The 27,328-nt window shown below is 41.6% G+C and overlaps 2 protein-coding genes across 13 annotated transcripts; one reads left to right on the top strand and one right to left on the bottom strand.

Annotated features, from left to right (window-relative positions):
- Window positions 1-878: 878 nt before the first annotated feature.
- rfx1a (regulatory factor X, 1a (influences HLA class II expression)) lies at window positions 879-14,109 on the top strand. 5 transcript variants are annotated; one of them, XM_023395212.2, is made up of 18 exons: window positions 879-1,018; window positions 3,025-3,405; window positions 3,930-4,039; window positions 4,130-4,225; window positions 4,982-5,079; window positions 5,181-5,604; window positions 6,339-6,520; window positions 7,905-8,024; window positions 8,282-8,415; window positions 8,605-8,723; window positions 9,137-9,243; window positions 9,361-9,512; window positions 10,136-10,233; window positions 10,337-10,486; window positions 10,654-10,862; window positions 11,298-11,451; window positions 11,533-11,578; window positions 11,681-14,109. In XM_023395212.2, the coding sequence occupies exons 2-18, from the start codon at window positions 3,045-3,047 to the stop codon at window positions 11,839-11,841; spliced, it is 2,721 nt and encodes a 906-aa protein (XP_023250980.1). In that variant the 5' UTR covers window positions 879-1,018; window positions 3,025-3,044; the 3' UTR covers window positions 11,842-14,109. The 5 variants fall into 5 exon arrangements, with proteins under 5 accessions (XP_023250980.1, XP_023250983.1, XP_023250982.1 ...); XM_023395215.2 differs by having other exon boundaries at window positions 4,127-4,225; window positions 5,181-5,553; window positions 6,345-6,520; XM_023395214.2 differs by having other exon boundaries at window positions 4,127-4,225; window positions 5,181-5,553.
- Window positions 14,110-14,851: 742 nt separating this feature from the next.
- Window positions 14,852-27,287, bottom strand: LOC111645878 (far upstream element-binding protein 2-like). 8 transcript variants are annotated; one of them, XM_087170763.1, is made up of 20 exons: window positions 27,091-27,287; window positions 26,510-26,701; window positions 25,788-26,375; window positions 24,796-25,710; window positions 22,129-22,231; window positions 21,937-21,996; window positions 21,709-21,745; window positions 21,466-21,518; window positions 21,260-21,331; window positions 21,109-21,166; window positions 20,770-20,941; window positions 20,507-20,605; window positions 20,134-20,419; window positions 19,509-19,630; window positions 18,897-19,190; window positions 18,656-18,771; window positions 18,482-18,570; window positions 17,914-18,120; window positions 16,856-17,043; window positions 14,852-16,688 (listed from the first exon to the last, which is right to left on the bottom strand). In XM_087170763.1, exons 4-20 carry the CDS (start codon window positions 24,814-24,816, stop codon window positions 16,680-16,682), a joined length of 1,986 nt encoding a protein of 661 aa, XP_087026889.1. In that variant the 5' UTR covers window positions 24,817-25,710; window positions 25,788-26,375; window positions 26,510-26,701; window positions 27,091-27,287; the 3' UTR covers window positions 14,852-16,679. The 8 variants fall into 8 exon arrangements, with proteins under 8 accessions (XP_087026889.1, XP_087026890.1, XP_087026888.1 ...); XM_087170764.1 differs by having other exon boundaries at window positions 24,796-25,472; window positions 25,788-26,701; XM_087170762.1 differs by lacking the exon at window positions 26,510-26,701.
- Between the last annotated feature and the right edge of the window lie 41 nt (window positions 27,288-27,328).

Raw genomic sequence — 27,328 nt, 5'->3', positions numbered from 1 at the left:
GGAGCAATATCAAAATGCTATGGACCATACTTTTTTATAAATGTTTGTTTTATGGACAATTGACATTGTAGATGAAACTGTATATTTTGGTCCCACATATTGTATTATTTGTTTTTGCTTGTTTTGTTTCAATACACAGATGATAGCATTTATACTGTATTTTATTCTGTAATGGCTGCATAGCTATAAAAACTGACTTAGGGTTTGCCAACTGGCTAGCCTGGGCTATAGCTGTAATTGGGCTGTTTTTTTATTTTATTTTTATTATCCTATAATGTTGAACAATAATGATAATGAGAACATTGGTTTGTTTGCAATGCTGGAACTAGAAGTAAATGTAGTTTTACTTTCAAATCGTTCTGAGAGAAAGTGGGTGTGAGTCCAACACATTTGTACAATAAATCTACAGAACAAAGGAATAAAAGAATTACTTAAACACAAACTGTCACAAGAATTTGCATTATAGTGTTTATTATCTCATAAAGGTCAAACTACAGGACCCTGAAACCATTCGCTGACTAAATTCGGTTTCAGTGTATCAATCTGTACCACATTGATATGCCATCACCCCATGGTCTTCACCAAAGACAAATGGTAGCACATATGCACAAACTGTATTGGCTATAACCACTCTATTTTACATTTTAGATAAAGTTACTGTGATACTATCAATCATTATTACTTTCACTGGAATAACATCCACCGCAGTTGCAAAAACTGTTTGATGATAGACAGGGATTTTCCACAAATGGGCGTGGGAGGCTTTGTAGTAAAAAAAAATTGCTGTCCCTGTGCCTTTAAGACAATTTGGCTTCGCTCAGCCAATCAGATCAACGAAGGGGGAGGGAAGGGAGCGGGTGGGTAGCAACAGTTGCCCTGGTGAGGACGAAGCGCCATAGCCACGGTAGCCCTGGCGACAAGAACCCAGCAACGAGAATCAACAACAACAACAACTGAATCCGCCGTAAAAATTAAAGAAGATATTTTACCGTGGGGAAATACACACGTGGAACTAGAGGTGAAGCTCTTAACGTTGAGGAAATAATTTATGTCCACTAATGATTCAGCTGAATTGTGCTATTGCTTTTTCCCTTGTTGTTTCAGTAGCCATAACAGGCAACTGGCTCCCAGTGTTAGCTGAGGTTAGCCTGCAAGCTAGCAGTCGTACTGATAATCAGTCGAGTCCGTTTCTTGAATGGGGTGGTTTGTGCCCGCTTCTCATTCGAGTGACAGTGGATTGTGCCTGCCATGACGACGCAGCCACAGATGCATACTCAGGCAGGCCGTTGTTATGGCGATGTCAAATGCAAAAGGTACAAAATGGCGGTTGTTGTAGAGACCAGTTAGCTTGCTGCCAGTGTTACCTTGCTAGGTAGCTAGCATCAGTGCTGTCACGACAGACTTGTGCTCGCAACTGCTTACAGCTAGCGGAACGAGTTACGAGTAACGGACACTCGTCTTTTTAACGGTATTTTACGTGCAGTCTATGGCGGTTCAACACATTATGCTTTTTCCAATAGCCGAGTCAACATAAAACCAAGTCTCCGGGTACATAACGTTAACTACCCAAAAGGGAGGCCAGATTGGGATAGTCAAGTTTAAAGTGTAACTAGTAACTACTCAGACAGTTTTGGGGTTAGTGTGGAGGCAGGGGAAGAGTTGGGGCAATCACTGGCAAGCAAACTGTCTTTCTCTCCACAATGGAAACTTAAGAAAGCTGGGGCAGGTGGCGGACATTTAACATCCAAGGGGTGTGGCGAAGAGGGGCGTTTTGCAGGTGCTTAGTAGGTCCGAGTTCAGTTTAGCTGGTTTGTTCGCTGCTTGGCTCCATGACCCACTCTATATCTTTGTAAAAAGGTTTCTTGTTGCCAATTGACATTTAACGCATTTGGTTTTGAAAGCACGGATTATAATAAACTTTTCCCGCGACAAAGATACACGAAGTTTATAACTTAATGTCAAAGTGTACGTGTTCTTCTCATAATTGTGCGTTACACAAACCATACCAACAGAATGTACTGCAGTATCAATGCAATGTGGTAAGGGATTTTCCCTACCTGTGCCACGGGCATTCATGTATATGTGAAAGACCATAAGCTGTGTGATCACATTACAGGTAATGAGACACCAAAATGCTTGTTCCAGTCAATGCTCCTCCCCCACACATTAGATGCACCACCAATACGTCAGCCACAGTAATACTTTCAGAAAGAACACGGTTACTCATTAAGTTGCATGTAGGCTACATATGAGAATTTAGAAATATTCCTGATGTCTCCAAGATATCAACTGTTGACCACAGATTGATGTTATAAAGTAAGGGAGGGGAGGGGTTTGTGATCAGAGCCACATCTGTTGTTGATGACTATTTTACACTTGCACTTGTTGGAGATAATACAACAAAAATTACTGGCCTGATGTTGAAGCTCTCCCTACTCTGAAATATTAATGAATAACTCTGTACTACTAGTTACAATACCAGACCAGTTGTCTAAATATTGCTTATTTGCACAGGCCGTGTACTTGAATTTTGCACTTGACCTTGTTGAATGAACTTTTACTCTGACCATCATGCCATACTCATTGTTGGTGTTATGTGTGTTCTTGGGCATGCATGTTTAGGTATAGCCTGACTGCAAATCAATTTCCCTGTAAGGGACAATAGAGATACTTTGAACTTTGAACATTTGAAAATAATATTTTACTACAAGCTGTGATTCATTACATTTTATTCTGCTCCATTCTTCAAAATTGAGTATTGTATCCTTCTTACCCTGTATCCCCTGCCTGTTTCTATCTGAATGATACAGCAGCTTGAAAGATCAAATAACATTAGGTTAGTCTAACCAACATTTCCACAACCTGGAAACAAACAACTACCGTATATTTATTCAGGATAAATAGACAGATAGATAGACTTAATTGATCCTGTGAGGAAAATTGTCAACCTTGGATGAATTCAAATCAGAACATCCTTAATATTTAGTAGACATGTTTAACTAGTCACTTTGTTCTTTTTCCTAGGGTGATTCCCAGCTCTTGTAATGGCCTCCTCAGGCTACGTAGGTGAGATCCAGCCGGCAGCCCAACCCCAGGGGGCTGGTGTTTCCGTCACACCGGGGCAACCTGACACCAGCTCCACTCCAGCAACTGCCCCTCAGTTTCTTGCTGAGATTCAGACTACTGTGGCTACTCCCACTGTTGTCACACCCACAGGCCAAGCTACTCCCACTGAACAAGCCACTTCCATCACCACTCAGAAGCCTGCAGCTGGTAGTCAAGCCCAGTCCACAGCACAGGCCCAGCCAGCTCAGACTCAGTATGTAACTGCTGAGATCCAGGGCTCCCCGACACAGTCTGGAAATGCTCAAAGCACTCCCCAGTACATTGTTGTTACAGTCACAGGTAAAGGCTGAACATTACATACCACTATATGCTTTTGACTCTAACATAGACCAGACCAATTTAGAGCTTTACAATTATACATGCATAGAAGCACCACTTTACTAATCAATCCATATTTTAGTGGGTACGCCTCATAAAACTGGAGTGCTTGTGCTTAAAGACTTATGTCTTATAAATTGAAGCGATTGTTTTTAAATGTCTTCTATAATTTTTGTAATATGTTTTTTATACATTATAAAATGTCCTGACTTTATCAAAATTAAGAGGCAATCAGTTAATATATTAAAAAGTTCTATTGAATGTAACTAAATTACTTTTACACTAACAAATAAACACATTAGTTGCCTCAATACAATATTCCTTGTGCTGTGTTTGTTGTTAGCAACTTTAACTATCATGCCTAAAAAAGTTTGTAACTTTCCTGAATGGTGGAATGGACTGGCAGTATCTCATCCACCTCATGAAAGCAAAATAATCATGTTGTGAGCTTGTGAAGATACTTACATTCGCTCTTTGTCCTTCAGAGGGCTCTCTTCACTCAAGTGACAGCGTGTCGGACTCTAGTCCCCCTCCAGCTGTGGTGCAGACAGGAGTTCCCACACAGGTTGTTCAGCAGGTACAGACAGCTCAACAGGTAATATACATTAATTCACACATGCACAAGCACAACACGAAGTTAATGTTTCCTTGACTCTGGAACTAAAGAGCGTCTTTATCTTAGCAGAGGTCCGTGGTGCAGGCCACCGCTCAGATAGCCAAGACTGAGCCAGGAACCCAGCTCAGTGTCACTAGTCTACAGCCTGTTCATATCAGCCAGGAAGTAAGTTAAACACACACACACAGTAGCACAATTCATCATCGATGGTCAAATATGATGTCTGACAATCATTTGTACCATCTCTGACTTATACACGTTATTGGAATACAATATTTCCAGCACAAAAAGTGGATAACATTTGCCCTCTGACACATCCAAAATTTAACAGCTACTGCACATTTCGGCTAATTATTAGTCAACTAATCACACCATGGTCAAACCTGCCTCTGCTGGTTTCCAGCTCCTCCCTTCCACAGAGGTGATAGCGTTAGTCAGGGAAAACAGTCTAGAAGAATGGCAGGTGCGTGATGAGATAGGACAGCCGGAGGGCCTAGTCTGGGCATCAACAAACTACATAAAAGACTGGTGCAGCAAGCCCTCCTGCTTCCCCTTGGATCTCCTTCAGTATTACCAGTCACTGTTCTTGCATTCTGTGCGTGTGGAGAAAGAGACAGGAACCCACCCTGCAGTCCCCAGCTCAAGCCCAGATCAGCCACCACTGCAGGCTACAACTACCACTTTCCAAGTAGGTCAGGAACACAAGGGAGACTGCTACTATAGAGTTAAGGGAACAGAAAATCTGCCTGACAAAGAAATTTAAAAAGAAAGTTAGAAAGTTAGAATTGTAAAGGGACTATGTATGAAAGCTTTTAGAATTCTCAAGTGATGATACAGTGAATATGGGCTGAATAGGCGAGCAAGGATTTATTGGATTTGTGTGTGTGTGTGTGTGTGCGTGTGTGTGTGCTCGCTCCTTAGGTCCAGCAGCAGCTCACACCAGTGCCAGTCCAACACGTGTACACCAATCAAGTTCAGTATGTGGAAGGAGGAGATACCAACTACACCACCAGCACCATGTTAGAATAAAATGTCTATAATTTTATAACACATCCAGACAGAACTTTTATCTTTTTTATGATGTAATTTTCTAACACATCTCTCCATGTTTCTTATCTAGTCGCTCCAGCACCTTTCCTTACACTGACACACCCCTGTACACCCAAACGACAGCTGCCCAGTATTATGAAGGTCAGCCAACATCAGGCTCACAGGCTTCTACCCCTGGCACCCCTTTAACCGTCTCTGTGACTGCTGGCACAACAGGGGCTGTATCCATGTTTGTGGCCCAGCCCACCAGTGCAGCAGGGGGAGGAACCACAGTAGTGACCACAGGTGGCACCACCAATGGGGCAGGGGATGGGGCAGGCACCAACGGTGGCGCGGCAAGCAGTTATGTGATCCAGGGGGGTTACATGCTGGGCAGCAGCAGTGGAGGGGCAACTGGCAACAGTCAGAACTACTCACACACCGCCCGCGCCTCTCCAGCCACTGTGAGTATTACAGAGGGCGAGGAGAGTAGCGTGCCGTCGGCAGACAAGAAGGTATGCAGAGGCGCCAAGCGCAGGAATTTCTTCTCATTTTGTTCTCATCCACACAATGCTTTGGTGGCGCGCACTGATGTTGTCATAGTTGAGTTTTGTCAAGTGGAAAGCACAATTAAAAAATGTGGGGATTTGTATTAGGACCATAAAATGTGAGCTGTGGGTTATATAATACTATACTTGTAGTGATCATAATAAAACTTGTTGTATACAGAATTTTTAACTGTGATTTCCTCCTCAAAGAAAACAAAACTATGACCTCATCATTTTCATATCATTACCGTGCATGTGATCAGGGGCATTTTTAATTTGCCTGAAATGCCCCGGCATTATATTGTTCATCCCAAATTCATCGTATTGAACCTCATAAGATAATGGTAAACAAACTATGTTTTGGCAAACATCCCATCAGTATTCCAGGTCATTAATTCATTGCATACCAAAGTTGTATGCCACGGCACGCAAACAAATGTATTTGTGTTTTCATTCGTGAATGATCGACAAACTGTAAATGAGAATGGATTTTTTTTATTTTTTTTATGTTTGTGTAATTTATTGATTAGAAAAATGTGTGTGCATGTTCTGAATATTAAGCTGAAAAATGTGTGTGATGTTTTTGCAAATAAGTGTGCATATTTATGTGTGCAATGTGTTGAGGTGTGTTTTTGTGTTTGTATCTATTGGCTTTGCTAACTGCACCAGCTGTTTTCTCTTTTTCGTTGCCTGCGTGTCAGGTACAGTGGTTGCTGGACAACTATGAGACAGCTGAAGGAGTGAGTCTGCCACGTTCAACCCTCTACTGCCACTATCTGCTGCACTGCCAGGAGCAGAAACTAGAACCTGTTAATGCTGCCTCTTTTGGGAAACTTATTAGATCTGTGTTCATGGGGCTACGCACACGACGCTTGGGCACAAGGTAAGATGGGTCATCAGACACCTAAACTCAAGTATAGAAGACATGATAGAAAATATACACACAAACCCACAAGTTCCCTGTATGACATGCTAGGGTATATATTGACACCCTTACTATTGCGCAAATTTTCAAATGTATTTTTCTGCCTAATTTGTTTCTGCTGACTTGCTCAATGATCAGTTTTAAATATCAACATGACATCACAGAGAGAGCAGGCAAACAGAGACAGAGTGCACTGCAACTGCAGAGACAACACTTTTCCCCACAATCTTCCTAACACAGCAGTGCACGTCAGCAGCAAAGAGCTATATGGCAAACTATTCGTTTCACAGACACCAGCTCTATACATATAATCCATATGCATGTAGATCTCAGTTATTGGATATATGCAAAGTTTCCTTACAGAAGAACAATGAAGATTTTTCCAGAAAAAATCTACAGAGCTCTTCAGAGTGTTGCAAAATGTTCAAGTGTAGGAAGAAATGTGGGTAGAGATGAAGACAGACAGCATGTGTGTGGGTGCGTGAGTTTGACAGAGGAGGGGAGAGTGAGGAGGCAAGATTGACTTTTTAGAAATGTTTGGTTATATTGGTTTAATTAAATGATATGATACATTTGGTTATTGTATTTTTATGAAATTAAAGACATACATTTTAAAATCAGTCTTTATTAAGTCTATGTATGTGGCTTTAGAGGTGTGGTTGAAATTCTTATGGGCTGAAGAAATGACATTCATCAGGAGTTCAGATTGAGATGCCTCAGGCAGAAATATTTGTTGAAAGCTTGACGCCAAGGAGAAAATGATGAGCAGTACAATGCAGTAGTGAATTGGCGTAATGCCACACCATTTTCCGAAGGTGCTCCTACATATATATTCCTAGGCATCGCATGGTTTGTCTCCATACCTTGTGCAAATAAGGCTAATATGTAGTCTTAACCTATATGCGTGAAGATGAAGATCTTGTTGAGCACTTAAACCTGGTCTTTGTCACATTACCTGTCTTACCTTTCCCCCTACTTCCAACTCACCCTTCTTTGAAACTGCATTTTGGCAGTTTTCTGTAAATTATGCTTATCCCCACATACTTATCTATAGGACCTTGATTACCATAAAAACAGAGGATTAAGGTGGCTCCAATTGGACTCTTATCAGTCATAATTGTGGCTAAACAGTGAACCACTGTATAACACTATGAGGTCTTTATGACCTGAACTCTTGGAGTTTGGGCCTACAAAATAAGAAAAGACTAGAACCAGAAAAATCCCTTCACAGGAGGAGTTACTTAAGGTTTATATAGACCACATGTAAAAAATGTTTTTGTAAAAAAATGTTTTTATACGAGGTCCAGTTTCATGTTAAACATGTTTTATCTGTTCTTGACAGGGGTAATTCTAAATACCACTACTATGGGCTGAGGATCAAGGCAGGCTCATCTCTTCTCCGTCTGATGGAAGACCAGCAACATCTGGCCATGAGGCAGCAGCCCTTCTCACAGAAACAGAGGTACACACGTAAATGTCCCTACACACACACTCAAACACTGATTGTCTATCATTACACCACTGTAACCATTTCTTTTTTTTTTCCATGAATCTCTTTCCTTCATATTCCTTCACATAGCTTTGTCACTGACTCATGTTTCCCATATATCTTATTTGAACTCTTCTTACAGTTCCAGATATCTTTATATGATGAGACAGAATTGCCATTTTATTTCACTGTATCATTCATTGTCTTTGTCTTGTCCTTGTTTCAACTAGGTTGAAGCCTGTGCATAAAGTGGAAGGAATGACCAATGGCACAGCATCAGGAGCAGGCCAGCAGCAGCAACAGCAGCAGGGGTCAGGACATGTGGACATCAGCACCCAGGTTCAGCAGTACCAGCAGTTCCTTGGTGAGTTCAGTGGACAGTGAACAAATACCTACAGGTATGAAGGTGATGATGTTAAGGATTTAACTTAAAGAAAATTTGTAAGTCTAATGGTATGATGGCGCAGTATTATTGAGAGAATACAATATGTATATACATTCACTCATTTGATTTCTCTCTGAGTATCTAGTTTTCTTATGTCCTGTTTTTCAGATGCATCCAGAGCTCTCCCAGAGTTCCCAGACATTGACCTCCAGGGGAAGTCTCTGCCAGAAGGCATCGAGCTGGAGCACATAAAGAGCTTTCAGCTGCTGTACAGAGAACACTGTGAGGTAATCGACTGAAAGGACACTGGTTAGCTGGTTGCCTCCCATTGAGTGTTTATGAGGTTGACCTTTCTATCCATTTTTCATTGGGTCAGTGGAGCTCTAGTTTAAATCGAAGTAGACCAGTTGTAACTTACATAAGGTAGGACAATACAGGTACGCTTTATTTGGATTGCCAGTCTACAGACAGTTACAAATACTGTAGGCGGACTCTCCAAACAATACAAGTACAATACAAACTAGAGGTTTCGTGGGTTGGGTTTCAAAACACTCAGCCAACATCAAAAGTTAAGTCCAGTAATACCTATTGTCCTTATTTTCCTCACATTGTGAGAGTCTCATCTTTTGATGATTTGTATGTGCTTAGTCATTCATTATCAGCCAGTAATGTATGAGATATTTTCTGTGTGTTCTTTCAGGCCATTCTGGATGTGATGGTCAACTTGCAGTTTACCCTGGTGGAAACACTGTGGAAGACCTTCTGGAGGTTCAGCCAGAGTCAGGCTGGAGATGCCACGTTGGCTGTGTGAGTGCTTAAGTCTTGGCAAACACTCAGAATTAATTTCCCGTCCTGAACACAATAAGAAATTATCCTATTGCTTTAGCAGCACTGTTTTCATAGAAACTGTGTGTGTCTTGGCAGTCATGATGAGTCAGAGAAGCGTCTCCCTAAATCCTGCCTGGTGTTGCTGTGCAAGTATGAGCCAGTGCTGCGCTGGAGCCGTGATTGTGACAACAGCCTGTACCAGGGCCTGGTGGAGATCCTCATCCCTGATGTCCTCAGGCCCATCCCCAGTAAGACCCTACAATAAGTATGAATATGCAGTAAAACACCTTGACCGTCCAACTCCCACAGAAAAACTATTTAATTCAGCTTCCAGTTGGCATTAATGCATATATGTGCATACCCACACTAAATGTCGATACAAATATCCCAATTAAGAGCTCCTCTTAAGCCTAAGAATCAACTGGAACTATTTAGAATGAGAGAGCAGAGGTAATACTGACATTTCACATAAACAAACAGTTCTACATGTTCTTCAATATACTGTTCTTCAGTTGAAATTGACTTACTGGTATTTACACTGATTTGTTTTTGTTTCAGTTTCAATTTTAGTCTGACTTCAAAGTAATTACTTTGTACACTGCTGTGAGGAAGAACCTTTCCTTTAATCCTCCTGCACAAGTGCTACAGAAATATTTCCCATGTCCTGGGTCTTTGTCTCAAATGCAAATTGAAATCACATTGGAAATCTGGTTATTCATATACAGTACATGGCCAAGAAATTTGTTCATCCAGCAAAAACTTGGCTATGTGAACCAGGTGTTGCATAACCATTTACCCCGGTACATTCTCATGGAATAAGGAAATGGAAATTTACTCTGAAATGACCAGAACAAAATTTGTTGTCAACAAGGTGCCTTAACTCAAGCCATCCGCAACTTTGCCAAGAGCCTGGAGAGCTGGCTGACCAATGCCATGATGAACATCCCGGAGGAAATGGTTCGCATCAAGGTACTCTCCTCTTGTATTAGCTTGCAGTTGGTGGAACAACATGTTTTCGGAGCCATATATTTTTGATGTCTGACCCATCATTCTCCTCCTTGTGCTCTCTCAGGTAACTTCAGCCAATGCATTTGCTCAGACACTGCGTCGCTACACCAGTCTGAACCACCTTGCCCAGGCGGCCCGAGCTGTCCTCCAGAACACAGCTCAGATCAACCAGATGCTCTCTGACCTCAACCGCGTTGACTTTGCTAACGTCCAGGTTAGTTAAGTCTCTGAATGCTGTGTGCGCTGGCAGCATTCATGCCACTGCACATGAATTTCAGTGTTTGAGGTTGCATCACCCCGCTGCCCTTTACTGATTCAACTAATGCCATATGCAGCTAGCTCCTACTGACACGTTACCTCCATCCTGTCCGCCTTTTGCAGGAGCAGGCTTCATGGGTGTGCCGGTGTGAAGACCGGGTTGTCCAGCGGCTGGAGCAGGACTTCAAGCTGACCCTTCAGCAGCAGAACTCCCTGGAGCAGTGGGCTGCATGGCTGGATGGTGTGGTCTCCCAGGTCCTAAAGCCGTACCAGCACAGCCCCGCCTTCCCTAAGGCCGCCAAGCTCTTCCTGCTCAAGTGGTCCTTTTACAGGTGTGATGGGAGAGTCAGCTGCAAGATTTTCTCTCTTCTTCATGTCACAACCTTAAAGTCACTAAATTCCCGAAACAGAATGGCACAAATTTGTTATGCTGATATATGAGTCTCTCTATTTTCAACCTTTTTTTTTTTTTACTGTAGACTGAGCAATCAATCAATCAGTTTAGCTGCAGCCCTAGTAACAAAATAGCCAAAATCATTTTTAGCATCAGTTTAATTGCCATCAGTTTAATTGCACATTTTCAGCTGAAATAAAGAATTCAAAGAAACCAGCGACTAAAATGGAACACAGATAAGCACTGAGTTGACTCATTCTTTGTCACAATACAGCGCTGAGAAACACTTCCTGTTTTTGGTTACAGAAGATGTGATATAGTAACCGAAAATATGTGTCACAATTTCCTCATTTCCACCATCTCTGCTCTCCAGTTCCATGGTGATCAGGGACCTAACCCTGCGGAGTGCAGCCAGTTTTGGTTCCTTTCATCTGATCCGCCTGCTGTATGACGAGTACATGTACTACCTGATAGAGCATAGAGTGGCCCAGGCTAAAGGAGAGACCCCCATTGCTGTCATGGGAGAGGTACCATTACACACACACATAAATGAAATAAACAATGCAAGCCATATTTACAGCACTAACACATTCCCTTCTTGCCATTAGTTTGCCAGTTTAGGCCGGGGTTTAAACCAGCTGGACCCTGACAAAGGTACTTCCACTCTGCACCGTGTTTTTTACTGTATCTCAGACTAACTACGGTCATGTTCCAAGCTTTGTTTGTAACCAACTCCTTTACCCTTGTCTATGCCAGAAGAGGATGAGGAAGAGGAGGACGAGAGTGATGAGGAGGGTCAGGAGCTGTCCCTTCCCTCAGATGGGGCGGTGCTAGGAGAGGAGTCTCTGGAGCCTCCTGCCAAGCTGGCCAGAACCGACCAGAGAGTCCTCTTCACCACCGGGTCAGCTGACAACTAACCACAGAGTAACACTGCTAGATGTGGGTTGATTATATCATAGATCATAAACACACACACACACTCACACACACACACACACACACACACACACACACGTGTACACATAATGTAAAAAACACTAATTTATACTCTTGACACTTGTATATAGATCTTGTAAATGTGTGTGCACACTCTCGCTGCATACTGTAACTGTCCCACTTGTTTACGACACACACACACACACACACACACACACACACACACACACACACACACACACACAATGAAAACACACACTCATTCAGTAACTGCTGCTGCCTGGATGGCACAACCACCTGTTGGCACCATTGATTCATTACAAAATCATTGGCATTGCAATAGGATGTGGCTTCAAAAACCAGACTCTCTCGATGCAAAGAGAAACACAGAGCATTTTAACCTTCAGTTGTATGGATTTGTAAAAAATGAACTAGAGCCAGGCATGCGTGTGTTTTTTGTTTTTTTTCTCTCATTGCATTGCAACCTGTAGCCTCGCTGTCTCCTCATTGAGAAAGTTATGCTCACTCTAGATCCTCCTGAAATTGTCACTGCCGTATCAAAGTGATCTTGACAATACTGTGATGTGTGTGTGTGTGTAAAGGTAACTTCTACGGGGAGAGGGAGGGGTGGGCCTTTTATAGTAAGTGGTTGCTGAATTTAGTTGTTACTAATTCATTCATAAGGTAAGAGACATTTGTTAATGACAGCAGACGGATGGACTCATGGGTGGATTTGTTTTGTTTGTGTGTGTGTGTGTGTGTGAGAGTGTGTGTTTTTCTGTCTGCTTGTAGGAGCACTGGGGTCTCACTGCTCTGCTCCTACTTCTGGAAGCTGACTGAACATTGCTTCTCCATGATGGTGTATGTTTATTTGTGTGTCTGGTTGTGTGATTGTGAGTCATGCCAAGTGTTGACTGTTTTCTTCTGTAGATATTTTCTAAGGCATTCAAAGGTTTTGATTCGGGAGATGTGTGTAGATTCTCCGTTTGATTTTATTCGCCTGTAAAGAAAATGTTGTGTTCTTGGAGTGCCTGTCGCAGCTGCTACACACACTTGTAAAGATAAAGCTACAGCTGTGGAATAGGGGCTCCCATTAGTTGCTGCAAAAAATCCTCTCTCTTTTATTGAACATCTGGTTCCATGAGAGAGGTACTGTATGTGTCATATATTTAAAGTGCTTCATTCCTGTCCATTCCAAGTTCCTCTGTTGCCTCATTTTCCTTTGACATATCATTTTCTTGCCTTATTTCAATATGTTTATCCATGTGTTTGCCAAACCTGTTTGCTTTGATTCCAGATCCTGTTGTTTTTAAATTCTCTCTCTATGTTTTAAGGAGGACTGTGCCTGAGTAAGAACGGTGATATACTTATATTCTACTGTATATTTATCCACTATTTTGAATTTTGTTGTCACTAAGTGAACCTCTTGTGCCGTGTATGGTGCTGTGTCGTCACACATTGTAAGCAACCTTTGCGTGCATTATTGATTTGTGATTGTACGTTCAGTTATCAATCCTATTTCATACCTGATGACTTTTTCCACAAACAGGCTAAGGCCCTGCCTCTTTGCACATATTGACTGTTGTCTTTAAAACTCCAAGAGAGTTAGTCTGAAATGTTTTTCATTTTCTTTGAAGTCTTAGGTGTTTTTAATGGTGGGGTGCAGGTGTCAGATTTCTCGCACCACTCTGCGTGGTTCAGAGAATTTGGTGAGAAGTGAGAGATCTGATTGCTCTTTCTGCACAGTCCTCCACTGATGCTCATCTCCCCTGTCTCACTGCGTTTCCGCCCTCCTGCCAATGGCTTTGTTTTGCTTCAAACATCCATATTCTTAAACACTGTTCATCAAGATTGGTTGTTGCAAACATGTCATTTTTGGATTTTTAAATACAGTGTCTTTTAAATAGCTGCAGTGCACATGTCTTCAATGAGCACTGCCAGCCTCAAGCCAGCACATCATCCTTTATATGGAGTCTAATGCTACCACAGCTGAGTACATATCACTCCAGTCTTTTAATGATCTACAGCATATAGAATGGCCATTGTTTACCCATTAAGAAAAATGTTAAGTCATTTTTTATAGTGCATTGTTTCTTATGTACAAAACAAATTGAGAAAAAAAAAGATGTTCAGTGGCAGTGTTTTATGAATTTGGTCTGCTATAAGTATGACTGTGCCTTTGGAGGTGGTAGAATGCAATTCAGATGTTTTTAATTTTAAAGATATAAATTAAAGAATTTTTAAAATTGCACTTGCATTCCCTGTTGTAGATTTATTTTCTCAGTCAGGAAGGCTGTGTTTTGAGACAGTACAGTCATGTCTCAATACAGCAGGTAAAATCTTTGTGGCTTATAGACAGACACACTGTGTCTGACATGCAGCCACAATCTTACACTTCTGTTTGATAAATAGGTTGACTTCCTGTGTTGTGCACACGCGCACACACACACACGCGCGCGCACACACACACACACACACACACACACACACACACACACACACACACACACACACACACACACACGTCAGTAGTATTCTACTGAAAATGACAGTGGAACAGAAACTACGAATACCTTCAGTCTGTTTTATGAAACTTAAAGTCAGTTTGCTTGTGCGGGGAAACACTAACTGATCAATTGTATTTCCAGTTTTAACAATCCAATTGGAAAACTGAAAATACTTCATACAAGAAAAACAGGTAAAAGTCAAAACAATAGACTCAAATGTACAAAATATTAAAAGTATACACAGTCACAGATTTTTGATTTATCTTGAGTGTGCATTCAGTTATCTTTTCCCAAAACAGATGAGCTTTAGAGAGATGTTTTAGCCCAATAAATGGGCTCATCATTTTCACAGTAGTCGGATTTCACCTGATGGCTAATAATGACATCTAGTGGTGATTTATCTCAACTGTGCTTCTGTTATTGTCTGGCAACAACAGGCTATACTGTGTTAAGGAACAAGCAAGACAAGAAAATGTAGAACACATTTTAAAGTTACTGACATATGCCCCTTTTTAATTCAGAGTATTGCTGCTGGTGGTCATTTATTAACAATATCAACACTGCCGCCAAAGGCAGGCTCACAGCTGCCGTTCAGAATACAAGAATCATACCTGATACATCTCTGTAAGTCAATACCAACAGCCTGTTATATTGCTGAATATACTTACATATACAATATATCTTAAAGTGGGACACATTGGAAGACTAAATTTCATTCTTTTGCACACAAACAATGACTGTGAGAAGGCAAAAGATCATCAGACTCGTGTTGGCATCCATAAAAAAGTAAAAAGCAATGACATGCATCCTTGAGATGAAACAAAATCACAGCATGGTTTGGATGGTTTGAGTGTAGCCTTATGTGACATGTTCCCATTGCAGAAGAACCTGCAGATGTGTGAACTACATGTAAAACATTACACTTACACATTACACAAGTCACTACATGAAAAAGACAGATGCAGTTGCTTGAAGACGAATGCCCACTGGAAAGTCTGACAATCAGTTTTAGAGTTTTCCAAGCAATATGGAACACCAAGCTGGCCAAATTTAAAATGTATGTTTTTCTTTGCATTTTGGCCTTCCACCCACAGTAAGCCGGTGTTTCTTGTTAGAACCCAGAATGGACGTTTGAAGAAGCAGAAGAGGTGCGTAAACTGCAGATGGACATTTGATAAAAATGCAAAAACAAACTGAGGCAAAGAGAAGAGTCTTGAATCATGGCAACGTGAAACAAGCATCCTACTTTAGCAAAATTCCTGCAACCTATGTGTAATTTAAAAAAAAAAAACAAAACCAAAAAACAAAAAACATGTCATTCTATCTTTGAGGACACCAGGATTAAGTCCAGTAGCTTTCATTGCCTCCCCAAGTAAAACATCTTCATAAAAACCATTAAATGCTTATGTGAACATCTGAAGAAGAACAAGATTTTCACACTTCAACCCTAAAAAAACCGCATGGCTTTATAACTCAGAGAACACTTTCAGATCATTACACACAGTTAAGGACTTTTATTCACCAGTAGAAGGCCGACTGAAGCTTTTCTGCAAGTGAAGGGTGGCCCTGCTCTTTATTACCTGTTTTTTCATCTACCTCTACCAACTTTGAACAATTATTAGTCATCCCACATGCATTATCCATCACTGTAGAGAGGAAATCTACTACTACACCGTAAAACCGTTCACTCATACAAAGTACTGTAGGTGAACTCTTTCATAAACCAAAGAAATATAAATCCAGTTACACCATGCAAGCCTCACCAGAGAGAATGTGATAATTAAAACAAAACAAAACATCAAAACACTCAGCAAACAAATGAGCTTTAAAATGTATTTCTCTGATTTATTACCTGTACCAGATACACAATATGATTATAGTTCTAATAGCTCTGTGCAATTCAGTAAATATAACACTGAGATATGAGGATTAGGGCTTTAAAAATGGTTCTGAGATGTCTTCAAAGATAATAAAAGAAAGATGAGACAGATGTATTGGCGTTTCAAGGCTTCCATTGTTTATAAGGGCATATATAAATGTATGCAGAGGCATTGAGAAGCTTTGTGTACCTGCCATGATGGGATCATCAGTCTTATCCCTCCCCTCAGGAGCAAAGCACTAGAACGTCTGTTCAGTTCACATTTTTATTAAAAAGTATCCAGGTGATGTTTGGTGGTGAGGAAGGGTTTTACTTCCACTCAGAACAAAAAAACAAAAGTCAAACTTAACAGCATAGATCCTGAAGTTCAGGGTTGTCCTCTTGATCCCGTCTTCTTGATTCTCTCCAGGATCAGATCTTCTGCTATGAACTCTCACTGCGTCTAAAATGCAAACGGTTGAAACCAGTGAAAGATCAGCTTTTTACTACAAATTGTAAATGTGTGACTTTCAAATATAAATAAAATGGAAATCTCAAACTCTGAGATACAGCGTACAGAATGATACCAAAGAGACATGATGAAAACCTCACTGCAGCCTCTGTACCAACCTGTCCTTGCTGGGGAGTGGCTGGCTGGCCTGGAGCCTGTCCTGTCTGTCCATAGTACGCAGCCTGCTGCCTGTAGTATTCCGCCCAGGCTGCGCTGTAGTCTGGCTGGCCTCCCGTTGTGGATGCTGCTCCCCCTGCTGCTCCTGGGACTGCAGCTGCTGTCCCAGGAACTGAGCCACCTGCCTGGGCTGCAGGTGACAGACAAATGAGACACAACCCAGCTCACAAAGTTCATACTGAGTTCATGATGCAGAACTTAAACTAACCAGCAACAGTTCACCTGAAGAATTAAATCAATCACTATACACTAATTCTATTCAGGCTGTAGTGTGATGTGACAAGTGGCATGAAGTATACACTTAAACCATGCTCCTTCTAATTTTGGTCAATTTGTGAATGATGCACACTGTTCTCCAACAATGCAAGGGGTGGTGCAAGGGTGGTTCTAGAAAGTGTTTAAGGAATTTGAGCAAGTGAGTTTATGACTCTAAACATACGGACCAGCATACTACAGATGCTGAACCTATTACCAAATATACCACAATTACAAAACACAGCTATAAAGCCTCATAAATGTGTCATGATCAATGACAATTGAACAAAATGAAAATATAAAAATATTATTTTATTTATTTTATTTTATTTTTCATCAATTGAAAATGTGGGCTGCAACTAAAATTGAATTTGTATCAATTCGTTTTCAATTAAGAAGTTTGATGAGAATAATAACATTTAAGTGCTAATTTACTGCCCCAACAGTCCAGAACAGCAGCAAAACCTCACACTGAAAAAAAGCTTGAAAAAGAAAATGTTTGGGAGTTTTTACTTAATGACTAATCAAATAATTTAATTTTAAAATATATATTTATATGATGTGTTCATGTGCTTATCATATGCTTTGTGTTTCACTGCTTTTAGGAGCTTTTTTAGGAGACAAATGAACTGACTGATGCGACTGATTGTTTAAACCCACAAATTATTTCAGCATGGGTAAGAAAAAAATTATCAATTTGCTTTCAGCAGGAAAAGTTACAGATGATGTTCTTTGGCAGGCTCACCCATCTTCTTGTAGTACTCCTCCCAGGCCTTGGTGTAGTCTGGCTGGCCCCCCGGCGTCTGTGCGGGCTGGGTGTGGTCCCCTGATGTTTGGGCACCTCCAGTTGGGTTTGCTGGGTACTGGGCTGGCACAGCCCCCGACGGCTGCTGGTAGTACTGAGCGTAGTAAGCTGCCCAGGCTGCGTTAGGGTCATTGGCTGCTGCCTTGCCTAGAAAAGATGCAGGGTGGAGGGGGTGAGGTCCTCATAGGGTGAGGGTGAGCCCCTGCTACTGGCCTGGAGACCGGGCTTGGAGACCAGGGGGGAAACAGAGACAGGGTTAGCCAGACCTGCTTAAAGTACAGATAGTGCATCTCATCACAACATTTCCATCAGTACTCCTGTGTACCTTCCCACATTTAGAAAAAAAATTTCATTACTCTTCAGAAAAGACTGGGAGGGATAAACAGTAACATGTGACTTGGGATGAAAGTACTGCAGTAGGGTTGATGTGTTTAATGTGCTAAAATGGGCAGAAATAGACATTAATCCCTGAAAACCAGGAGCGGTAGTGAATTCAAAGGTGACTCACTGGGGTCATGCGGTGCCTGGGGCTGCCACTGCTGATAGGTGTTGCTCCAGCCCTGAGGATTGTACTGGTGAGGACCTGGAGGACCACCACTGAGGAGAGGAGAAACAGTTTATTATTGAGAGTCCTTATCTTAAATGCTCTAAAGGACAGTTGCCATTAGTTGTAGCTACTCACTGTGGTGGTCCAGGTGCCCCAGGCGGTCCAGGGTTGTATGGGCTAGGGTTGTAGGGACCCATTGGACCAGCAGGGCCTGGTCCACCTGGCCCCGGGCCCACAGGACACAGAGGACCCTGGAGGACATGACATAACCACACATCATATGAATGTACATGTTTATGAATCAAAAGGGCTTCTGACTTGAAGAGTATAAAGGATTTAAGCTGGTTGACAGACTAAAGACAAGAATGGCGTGTACCTCAATCTTCTCCTCAATGAGCTGCTTGGCGTGGTCGATCTGCTGCGGTGAGCCCCGGATGATGAACAGCTTGAAGTTGGGGTCTCCGTTGGGGGGCGGCTGTCGAGAGATTTCCACAAACGCCCCTGTCTGCTGGTTGATGGACTTGACGTTCTCTCCCCCCCGGCCGATCACGAGCCCACACTTGTGGGCAGGAATAGAGAAGGTCATTTCCCCTCCAGGGGGACCCCAACCGCCTTGTCCCCCGCCACGACCCCTGTTGCCTGCAGGCATGCCTGGAGGACCTGGGGGACCCTGTAGATGGAGGAAAGAGAAAGCCTCAGGACTACCGCATAGTACTATAGATCTGTCTCTCTCTTGAATGTACATGCTTACACTGAGTGAAAAGAAGTTACTGCTTATGCTTTAAGATTTTGGTGGAGGATATTCAATTTTTTTTTTACAAGTGAAGTTCTACTGATGCAAATGTTATGAAGCTTAAAAGCTAAAAATGGGAATGCTATACATTCAGTTATCCAGAACAGAGATACTTTTCTACATTTTAGGGCCTTTTTCTATTGGTTTGTTTTAGAGTGAGACAGTTCATGCACGTGTGAGAGAGAGTTTACATACCCCCTGTCCCTCCTCCCTGACCCTGATGCTCTGCAGCAGGTCGTTGATGATCTGGGCAGCATGTTCGCAGCGGTCAGGAGGACCACTTATATGGGCAATCTTATCTGGACCAGTCCCATCATCTTAGAGAAAGATTTTAGTATGCATTAAGCAATGCTTTCGACATTAACTTTGATTCAAATTACTAATGTGATTTGAAATGATTAGTGCTCAATTGAGAATCAACACTCAACTCTATTACCTGCTCCTAGTGTTCAAAATCACTGAGTTCAACACAGAAAAAAAACACGTCATTTGCTCTTAATCTTGTAATACTAGATTTTTGCAGGCACCTGCTGCGTGCACACAAACTCATGTAAAAAGGCATTTAAATAATTTGAAAACGGATAACGAGTTCATTGTTCTGGTGAGTGATTTTTGAGCTATCACTCATGTTGTCATTCCATAAAAGCTCAAACTTCAGTGATGATGGCTTGTTATGGTTAAGGTTACTTATAAACTGTCTTTTTGTGTTAGTTAATGGCATCAGATATCAAACTTTCATGTTGGTTTGACACTGATGAGAACCTGAATGCAGCGTGGAAAATGTAGAATTTTAACTGCAACGACCATCACAGGGCCCTACCTTGTTTGAATTGTATCCGAACTCCAGCATCATTCTGGATTTTTTTGATCATCTCTCCGTTGCGTCCGATGACAACACCGACTGAATGTCGTGGTACTGGGATCTGAGTTGAAAACAAAAGTATTAATAAGCTTAGATTTGGTTCAACTGATCCCAATTCTAATTTTGCTCCCATGCACAAACTTACATCCATGCCTCCTCCCATTCGGGAGCCAAAGTCATTTCTTTCACTGTAGCCGCTATGGTCTCTCTCCCTCAGAATCTCTTGCACCATTTCCTGGGCTTGCTGAAAAGGAAAACCTAATGAATATAGTTCATGGAAACTCTGCAACACATTTATTTTGAGCTTCATAAGATGATTTTATGGCTGTACCTGGACTTTGTATGGATCTCCGATAATGCGCAGGGGTTTGTCAACGTTGGGTCCCTGAGAGGCATCCTGGATCAGGATCATCTTCACCCCTGCACGCTCCTAGAGGATCAAACTTCATGGTTATTTACAGCTTTACTGACACTACTCACTACACTCTGGCTTTACTGATTAACCTTTTTTCATGTAAAACAGCAATTCCACTGCACTGTAAAAGGGGGTACACATCTGTCTGAAAATACAAAAGCAACAGCCATGCGATATACCTGTAGTTGTTTGATAGTCTCTCCTCCCTTGCCAATGACAAGGCCAGCCTTGCCAGCTGGGATCATCATCTCATGAACCGTGCCATTCTGCCCATTGGTAGACTCGTGATAAGAAGAGGGGGGTGTACCCCTCCCTCGTGACACTATCTCATCCAACAGCCTCTTGGCTTTCCTAGCCGGGGAAGAGCTGACCAGTTACTCCACATCCATTTTAAGACATCATGTCATCAAGCTGATATTATGCCAAGGGACTAATATTACATCACATAATATTTATGAAATTAGGCAGTAGGCCCTCATAAAATGATAGAGCCTCTTTGCAAAAAATCCAAAACTTACTGTATAGAGTCGAGGGAACCTGTGAGAGAGACGCTCCTTTCTGGAAGGCCTCCGCTGTCTGGACACACACAGATAGAGTGTGTAGTTAACACCAAGAGGAAAATAAAATTGTAAAATGGAAAACTCTGGATAACAGAAGTGCAGATAGTACCTGGAGCAATCTGAACCTTGCAACCTGACTCCTGTTGAATTTTATTGATCTGTTCACCTCCACGGCCAATAACTGGGGATGGGGAGAAAGAAAGATGTGTGTTGTTTGGTGGGTCACACTTTTTAAAGTGGCATCTATTTGCATCTTACATCACAGGATCAGAGTGGCATCAATATGTTTTTAAAACAGAGTTGGACTGCACTCACTGAGTCCCACCATGCTGTCTGGAACACTGTACTCCTCTGTGGTGGAGGCAGGTCTGGCACCAACAGCAAGTGAGGACAACAACAAAGAGGGAACAAGAGGCAACAAGTCAAGTAGTAGCAGCCTTTTAATTGTACTTTTGCCACAATCTTGTTTTACTCCACTCTTCTCTCCACTGCCATGATACAAAGGCTGAATACAGCTAATTATAACACAATCGACTGAAAAATACTACAAGATCTCACCTTTGTTGTGCAAGAGCAGCAAGCTGTGCGCCAATAGCTGAGATGTGATAGCAACAGAGAGAAAAAGAGAGTGAGAAAACAGAGCAAAGGAGAGGTTTTAGTTTACTGATGCACTCTGGGATGAGAATGTGAAAACAGACAGAGGAGGGGAAGTGTGGATACACAGGCTGTGAGTTATAAAAACCACAATGCAATAAGTATGAGTATAACTTAGCAGGATGAACTCACACAGTGCTTTAGCTGATTCCAAGTCACTCTGTGCAGCCAGTTTCTTGCTCTCTGGTTCATCTGTCAAATGAGGGAACAACAGATATACACTATAGCTGGGTGTGTGTGGTACACCACAAAGATATCTTTGGCATCTAAAGCCATTATCAACTATGCCACACAGAGTTGGTTAAGCAGTGTGGTTATTGCTACCTGCATCCTCCAGCTGTCGTTTCTGTGCAGTGAATGGAAAGCCATCTGATGCTGTGTTGTTGTTCATGGGAGGACCAGCATCACCCCCGATCTTAGCTGCAATCTGAAACACAAATGTAAAAGTCGATATATGTGCACATTTTAACATTCATGTATATTGTAAGGCACACATATGAATGAGCAGCATCTTATTACAGTGTGCAGCCTTTATCAATATACACTTGATTAGCACTAATGTACAGTGCAACAGTATATTAATGTCACTGTACAGTGTGTATTCAGTACGTATTAAATATGGACAATTGTATATTTTAACTGGCCTCTCTTGGTTATGTGTATAATTTGGCTTTTTAAATTGTATTTGTTTCTTAACTACCACATTTTGTTTTTATGATTTTTTTGTCCATCTATGTGGCCCAGGAGATCCACTATAATAATAAGACTGGATACAGTACATATTAAGTAGAATTTCGGTTTCCATAATACAGTAATGCAATGGAGCCTTAGATGTTTCTTTTCCCGGCATTGAAACTACACTAAAGTTTGATGCATCTAACAGTTATCTACTAGCCACATAACTGCATTACATAACTCGTTTTTGATATTGAGAACCACACAAATGCTACGATGTTTAATTTGTGCTGAAACCGTTTTATAGAGGTGTTGATTCAACATTATGGTCATTTTTGGAGGTTGCAGTTTGTGGTGCAGTTGAATTATATAGTGTTATATGGAATATATGCTAATTAATAGAAATATGTCTCTGTACAATGCAATATGGTTCAATAGCATCACAAATTGCATTCTCCAAAATGACCAACAGTAGAATCGGCAACTCTCTCAAACAATTTCAATAAAAACTGATTATTAAATAACCTTCATGAAGAGAGGGTTTATTGCAGGACTGTTACGTTAGACTGGATTGGTTTTTAGCTCGGTGTAGCTAAACTACCAAAATATTAAAAAACAAATGAAAGAAATATAAAATGAAAGCAGAAAGAAGAAATAAAAATGAAACGATGCAAAAAAAACCATACAAAATTGAGAGGATCGGGGTCAAACTGTGCCTTCAGTGCTTCTTTGTGCCTTAGTTAATGGATGAAGAATAGATCGGTTATATATAATAACCACCCCGCAGTTAATTTAAATGTCCCATATTCATAGATTTAGAGGTAGACAGTGAAATGAAAAAACAATGTCATGCGAATTAGTTATTTTATTTTGTCTATATATAGCTTTTTGGGGGCACAAGCTGCAGTATTTTAGCTAAGATATAACGAGCACAAGCAGTGACATGTCCCAACTAGCTTTATTGTACTATTATGACATCATTAACTCGGAAAAATTTGTGAATTCAAAACATCAAGCCCCGTGTTTATGCTATGTTAGCCCTCAAGCTAACTTGAGCTAGCCCTCCCTCCAGACACGCTCATACCCGTCACATCCCTCACCTGCCGGGCCCGCTGCACCGCGTCCGCAAAGGCATCTTTCTTGATGCCTCCTGCTCCATTCCCAAGAGCTGTCTGTCCGCCGAGAGGGGGCCCGGAACCGGGCGGCGGCACCGCGTTGTACTCCGACATGTTGACCAGAAGACAGGCGAGGGAGCGGGAGTAGAAAACCGAGATCAGAGCTACGCAGGACTGGGAAGGAAAGTCAAGAAACTGACGGAGCAAGGAAAGCGCCGGAGACACGACGGCGGCCGCGAAGGTTCACTCGCGTTCTTGACTGTAGACATGGCTGTATATGTACGTTATTACTCTATGGTATGAGCTGAAACGATTTGTTGATTAACCGATTAGTCGATCGACAGAAAGGTGATTGGAGTATTTTCATAATGATCAAAATAATTGGCTAATATTTTCATACTAGATCAACGATTGTGGTCACTTTAAAAGCAAAAATATTAACATAAAAGCAATAGGCTACTGTTATTTTTCATTTCATTATTTATTTTTGACCACAATTTTACAGTATTTTTAATTTGCTTTCCAAGCCTGCTAAATATTGATTTGAACAAATACATTTTTTACATGCATACAGTAAACAATCAAAATATAATCTCTGCATTGACGTGATTACATAGCATTCAATTAATTAATGTAGGCCTACAGCTTAGCCTGTAACAGTTTACATTATCACCAGAACATAACATAAACACTATTCACACATCTGATACCACTGGATATAGATGCACATTCCTTACAGTATCCAACAATTTTGGAAAACAGTGCTTTTCTGTTGGATACTTCACTCCCTTAGTTTCTACACTGCTTGTGAGTAACACCTGTTGTGTTTAAAAAGAGTGTCTGCGTCGGGCTCCTACAGTGTCTGTGGAAATCCTGGTCTGGGGAACGGTGTCAAAATTCATTTTGTCCTTTTCTGGGAAAAAACAACCAATAGCTTGATGATTTTCAACTGTCAGAGGGATTCCATCCAGCTTCTCCACATAACTGGCCGAGGCACTGATGCTGCCGAGCCCAGAGGTGACATCAGAGTTTGCAGCTCTAATGTTCAGCCATTCAGACACCATGGCACATGCTCTTTGACTCAAAAATGTGCTCCCAAATTCTGAGGGAGCACCTCCACTCACTGAGAACAGAAGATGAATGGTGTAATTCATAACAACAATGCAGATATGTAAAATTTTTAAATTAACCAAAAACTCACTGCTTGGAATGCAGAATCCATCAATGCTAGCTGTCATCTTCACCGATGGTAGCGTTGGTTCCTCGGGTTCTGGTACAACAGCTTTCAACATCTGGTCTATGAGATCCTGCTCCCTCCTGTCCCACTCCTCTTCTGTCAGCTCAGGCTGTTTAGCTTGCCAGGGAAGTTCTAGCCTTTTCTTCTGTTTGTCTTCTGTGCTGAAGCAGTGGCCCTTGTTACGTATTGTCAAGTCATTAATTTTCTTGAACAACTCCTCACCTGTGATATGATGATAGTGGCTGACAACATGGTATCTGTTTTGACACTTTTCCACAAGCCACTGGAGGCCCTTGCCTTCTCCGGGCGATGTGTTCCTCAATGGATCTGTTGCTGAGCCAGTCACCCCAGGTGAATAGGACCATGCAGTGTCTCCAGACTCTCTCACTGAATGGCATCAAGAGCTCGACCACTACTTTGCGATCTTCTTCTGTAAATGCTTTTGAAATAGGAATAACCAAGAGAAAAATATGAGGGCCTGGAGCACACATGGAGACACTGCGCAGAACTTCACCTTTGAGCCAGTCAGGTGTCATCGTGTCTGTAAACCAGCCCGGTGCCTCAACAACTGTGATGTTTACTCCAGCAACATTTCTTTGTTGTTTTACACACATTGTAGTTCCTCTCTTACATTGGAATTCCTACCCAAAGGAAATAAAATGAAAAATTAGAACTATTAAAACAGATTTGACAAATCAAAGGTTGTCCTTATACCGTGTTCCTGGAATATTTCAGTTTAGGCAGTATATTGTGATACCTTCTTCATCCAATATGTGTCAGATAGCTCTTTGGAAAGGATTCTGTTTCCTGTCATACTCTTCCCCAACTCTTTTCTGCCAACAAGCACAACCCTCAGGTCAGTGATTGGCTGCTTCTCTCCTGGAAAACATGTAATGTTTTTCATCATAAAATAGTTACTAAATTAAAAATAAGTGACATGAAAATTTTTCCCTTACCTTTAAACAACTCTCTTAGTATTCTTGATTGTCTTTGAGTTGTATGCCTAATCCTTTTAGCCATCTTGTCTTCAGCCTCTTTCCTTGCCTCTATTTCCTCCGCACGGAGCAGGTCAACTTCATAATGAGGATTTTTGTTTCCTGCCCACATCTGTTCAATCTTCTCGAGGAGCTCCGTTACCTGCATCTCATCACTGCATTTCATGTTGTCCAGGACATGATACATGTTCCCACACCGCTCCACTAGCCACTGCAGACCTCCCTCACTCTCTATATGCTCTTCCACAGTCCTCCCTCCGAGCCATTCACCTCTAGTGAACACAACAATCGTGCGTTTCCAGATGTCATCTGTGAACAGACTCATGTGCTCCTGCACGGCTCTCTGGTATGATGCGTTGAAAGCAGATGCCAGGCCGACCACGAGGAGCACTGCGTGGGGGAATCCACTTCAGGGCTGGCCACTTACTGATTTTATGTTTTTAAAGTTTCATCACAACATGGAGCCTCTGCAGTAAACAGCACAATGGTGTGATTAAACACTCCTTCTGGGAAAAGTGTCAGGTGCTCTTCTAGTGAGTGTTTGAAGATCTGAGGAAATGATAAACCAACAGGAATGACTAGGAGAAAGGCATGAGGCCCTGGTGTATACAAATAGACGCTGTTTGTTATTTCTATCTGGTCCAACTTTGGGGTGTTTTCTAGTGGATAGTGCCACCACCAGCCTGGAGTATCCACCACAGTGACTTTTCTGCCATGTACCTCCAGCTGACCCACAACACTCTGGGCAGTTCTTCTGTTGGTTTCAAAAACACTTTTACCCAGTATGATGTTGCCAGTTGCACTCTTATGACTGGGGTTACCATGTATTTCTCTTCCACCTATCAGCACAATTCTCAACTCTGGAGAGTGTTGCCCTGATAGAGAGATGCAATATTCTTAAAATAAGTGCATTATATAAAACTGTAAAATTGTCCTTTCTGTAGAATCAATTGATTGATTATTTTGCATATCTGCATGGCAAGAAAGGCTCTGTAAGTTAATTACTAGTAATCACATGTGCCTGTGTAGGCTTCCTTATAAATTATGCTTACTATCGAAGAAAAACAGCATTATATGCGTGTCTAACATGAATTTAAAAACCTTTATACACCATTTCATCACTTCTTCTAACAATGTGTGATTGAATTATCCCTGTTAAATAAACTAACAAATAAATGAAATAAATAGTTTATTATACCCACCTTGATGTCCTGCCTAAACAACTGCACAATGTTGCATTAGAGCATTAAAAGACCTCACTTACCAGAGTTGGAAACAGCAGGTATATTATCCATTGTTTTCAATGTCCATGTTGACTTCTCTATTTCTGTTGGGCAGCTGTTTTGATAATAAGAAGGAAACTGACTTAAATTTCCAAATCTGCAACAGTCGGGAACAACACTGGAAACAGTGGAACTGAAGCTATAAAAACAGGAAGAGCGACATGATTCTGCTTGTCAGTCTTTTTGCTGGAGAGAAATATGGAGGGTGTGGCAGGATCT

The sequence above is a fragment of the Seriola lalandi genome, unplaced genomic scaffold (genome assembly GCF_002814215.2).
Source record: "Seriola lalandi dorsalis isolate HSWRI2012SDOR001 ecotype SW California unplaced genomic scaffold, Sedor1 jcf7180002054958, whole genome shotgun sequence".
Taxonomy (NCBI): domain Eukaryota; kingdom Metazoa; phylum Chordata; class Actinopteri; order Carangiformes; family Carangidae; genus Seriola; species Seriola lalandi.
The sequence above is the reverse complement of the archived record's forward strand: the minus strand, read 5'-3'. Positions and strand labels throughout refer to the sequence as shown.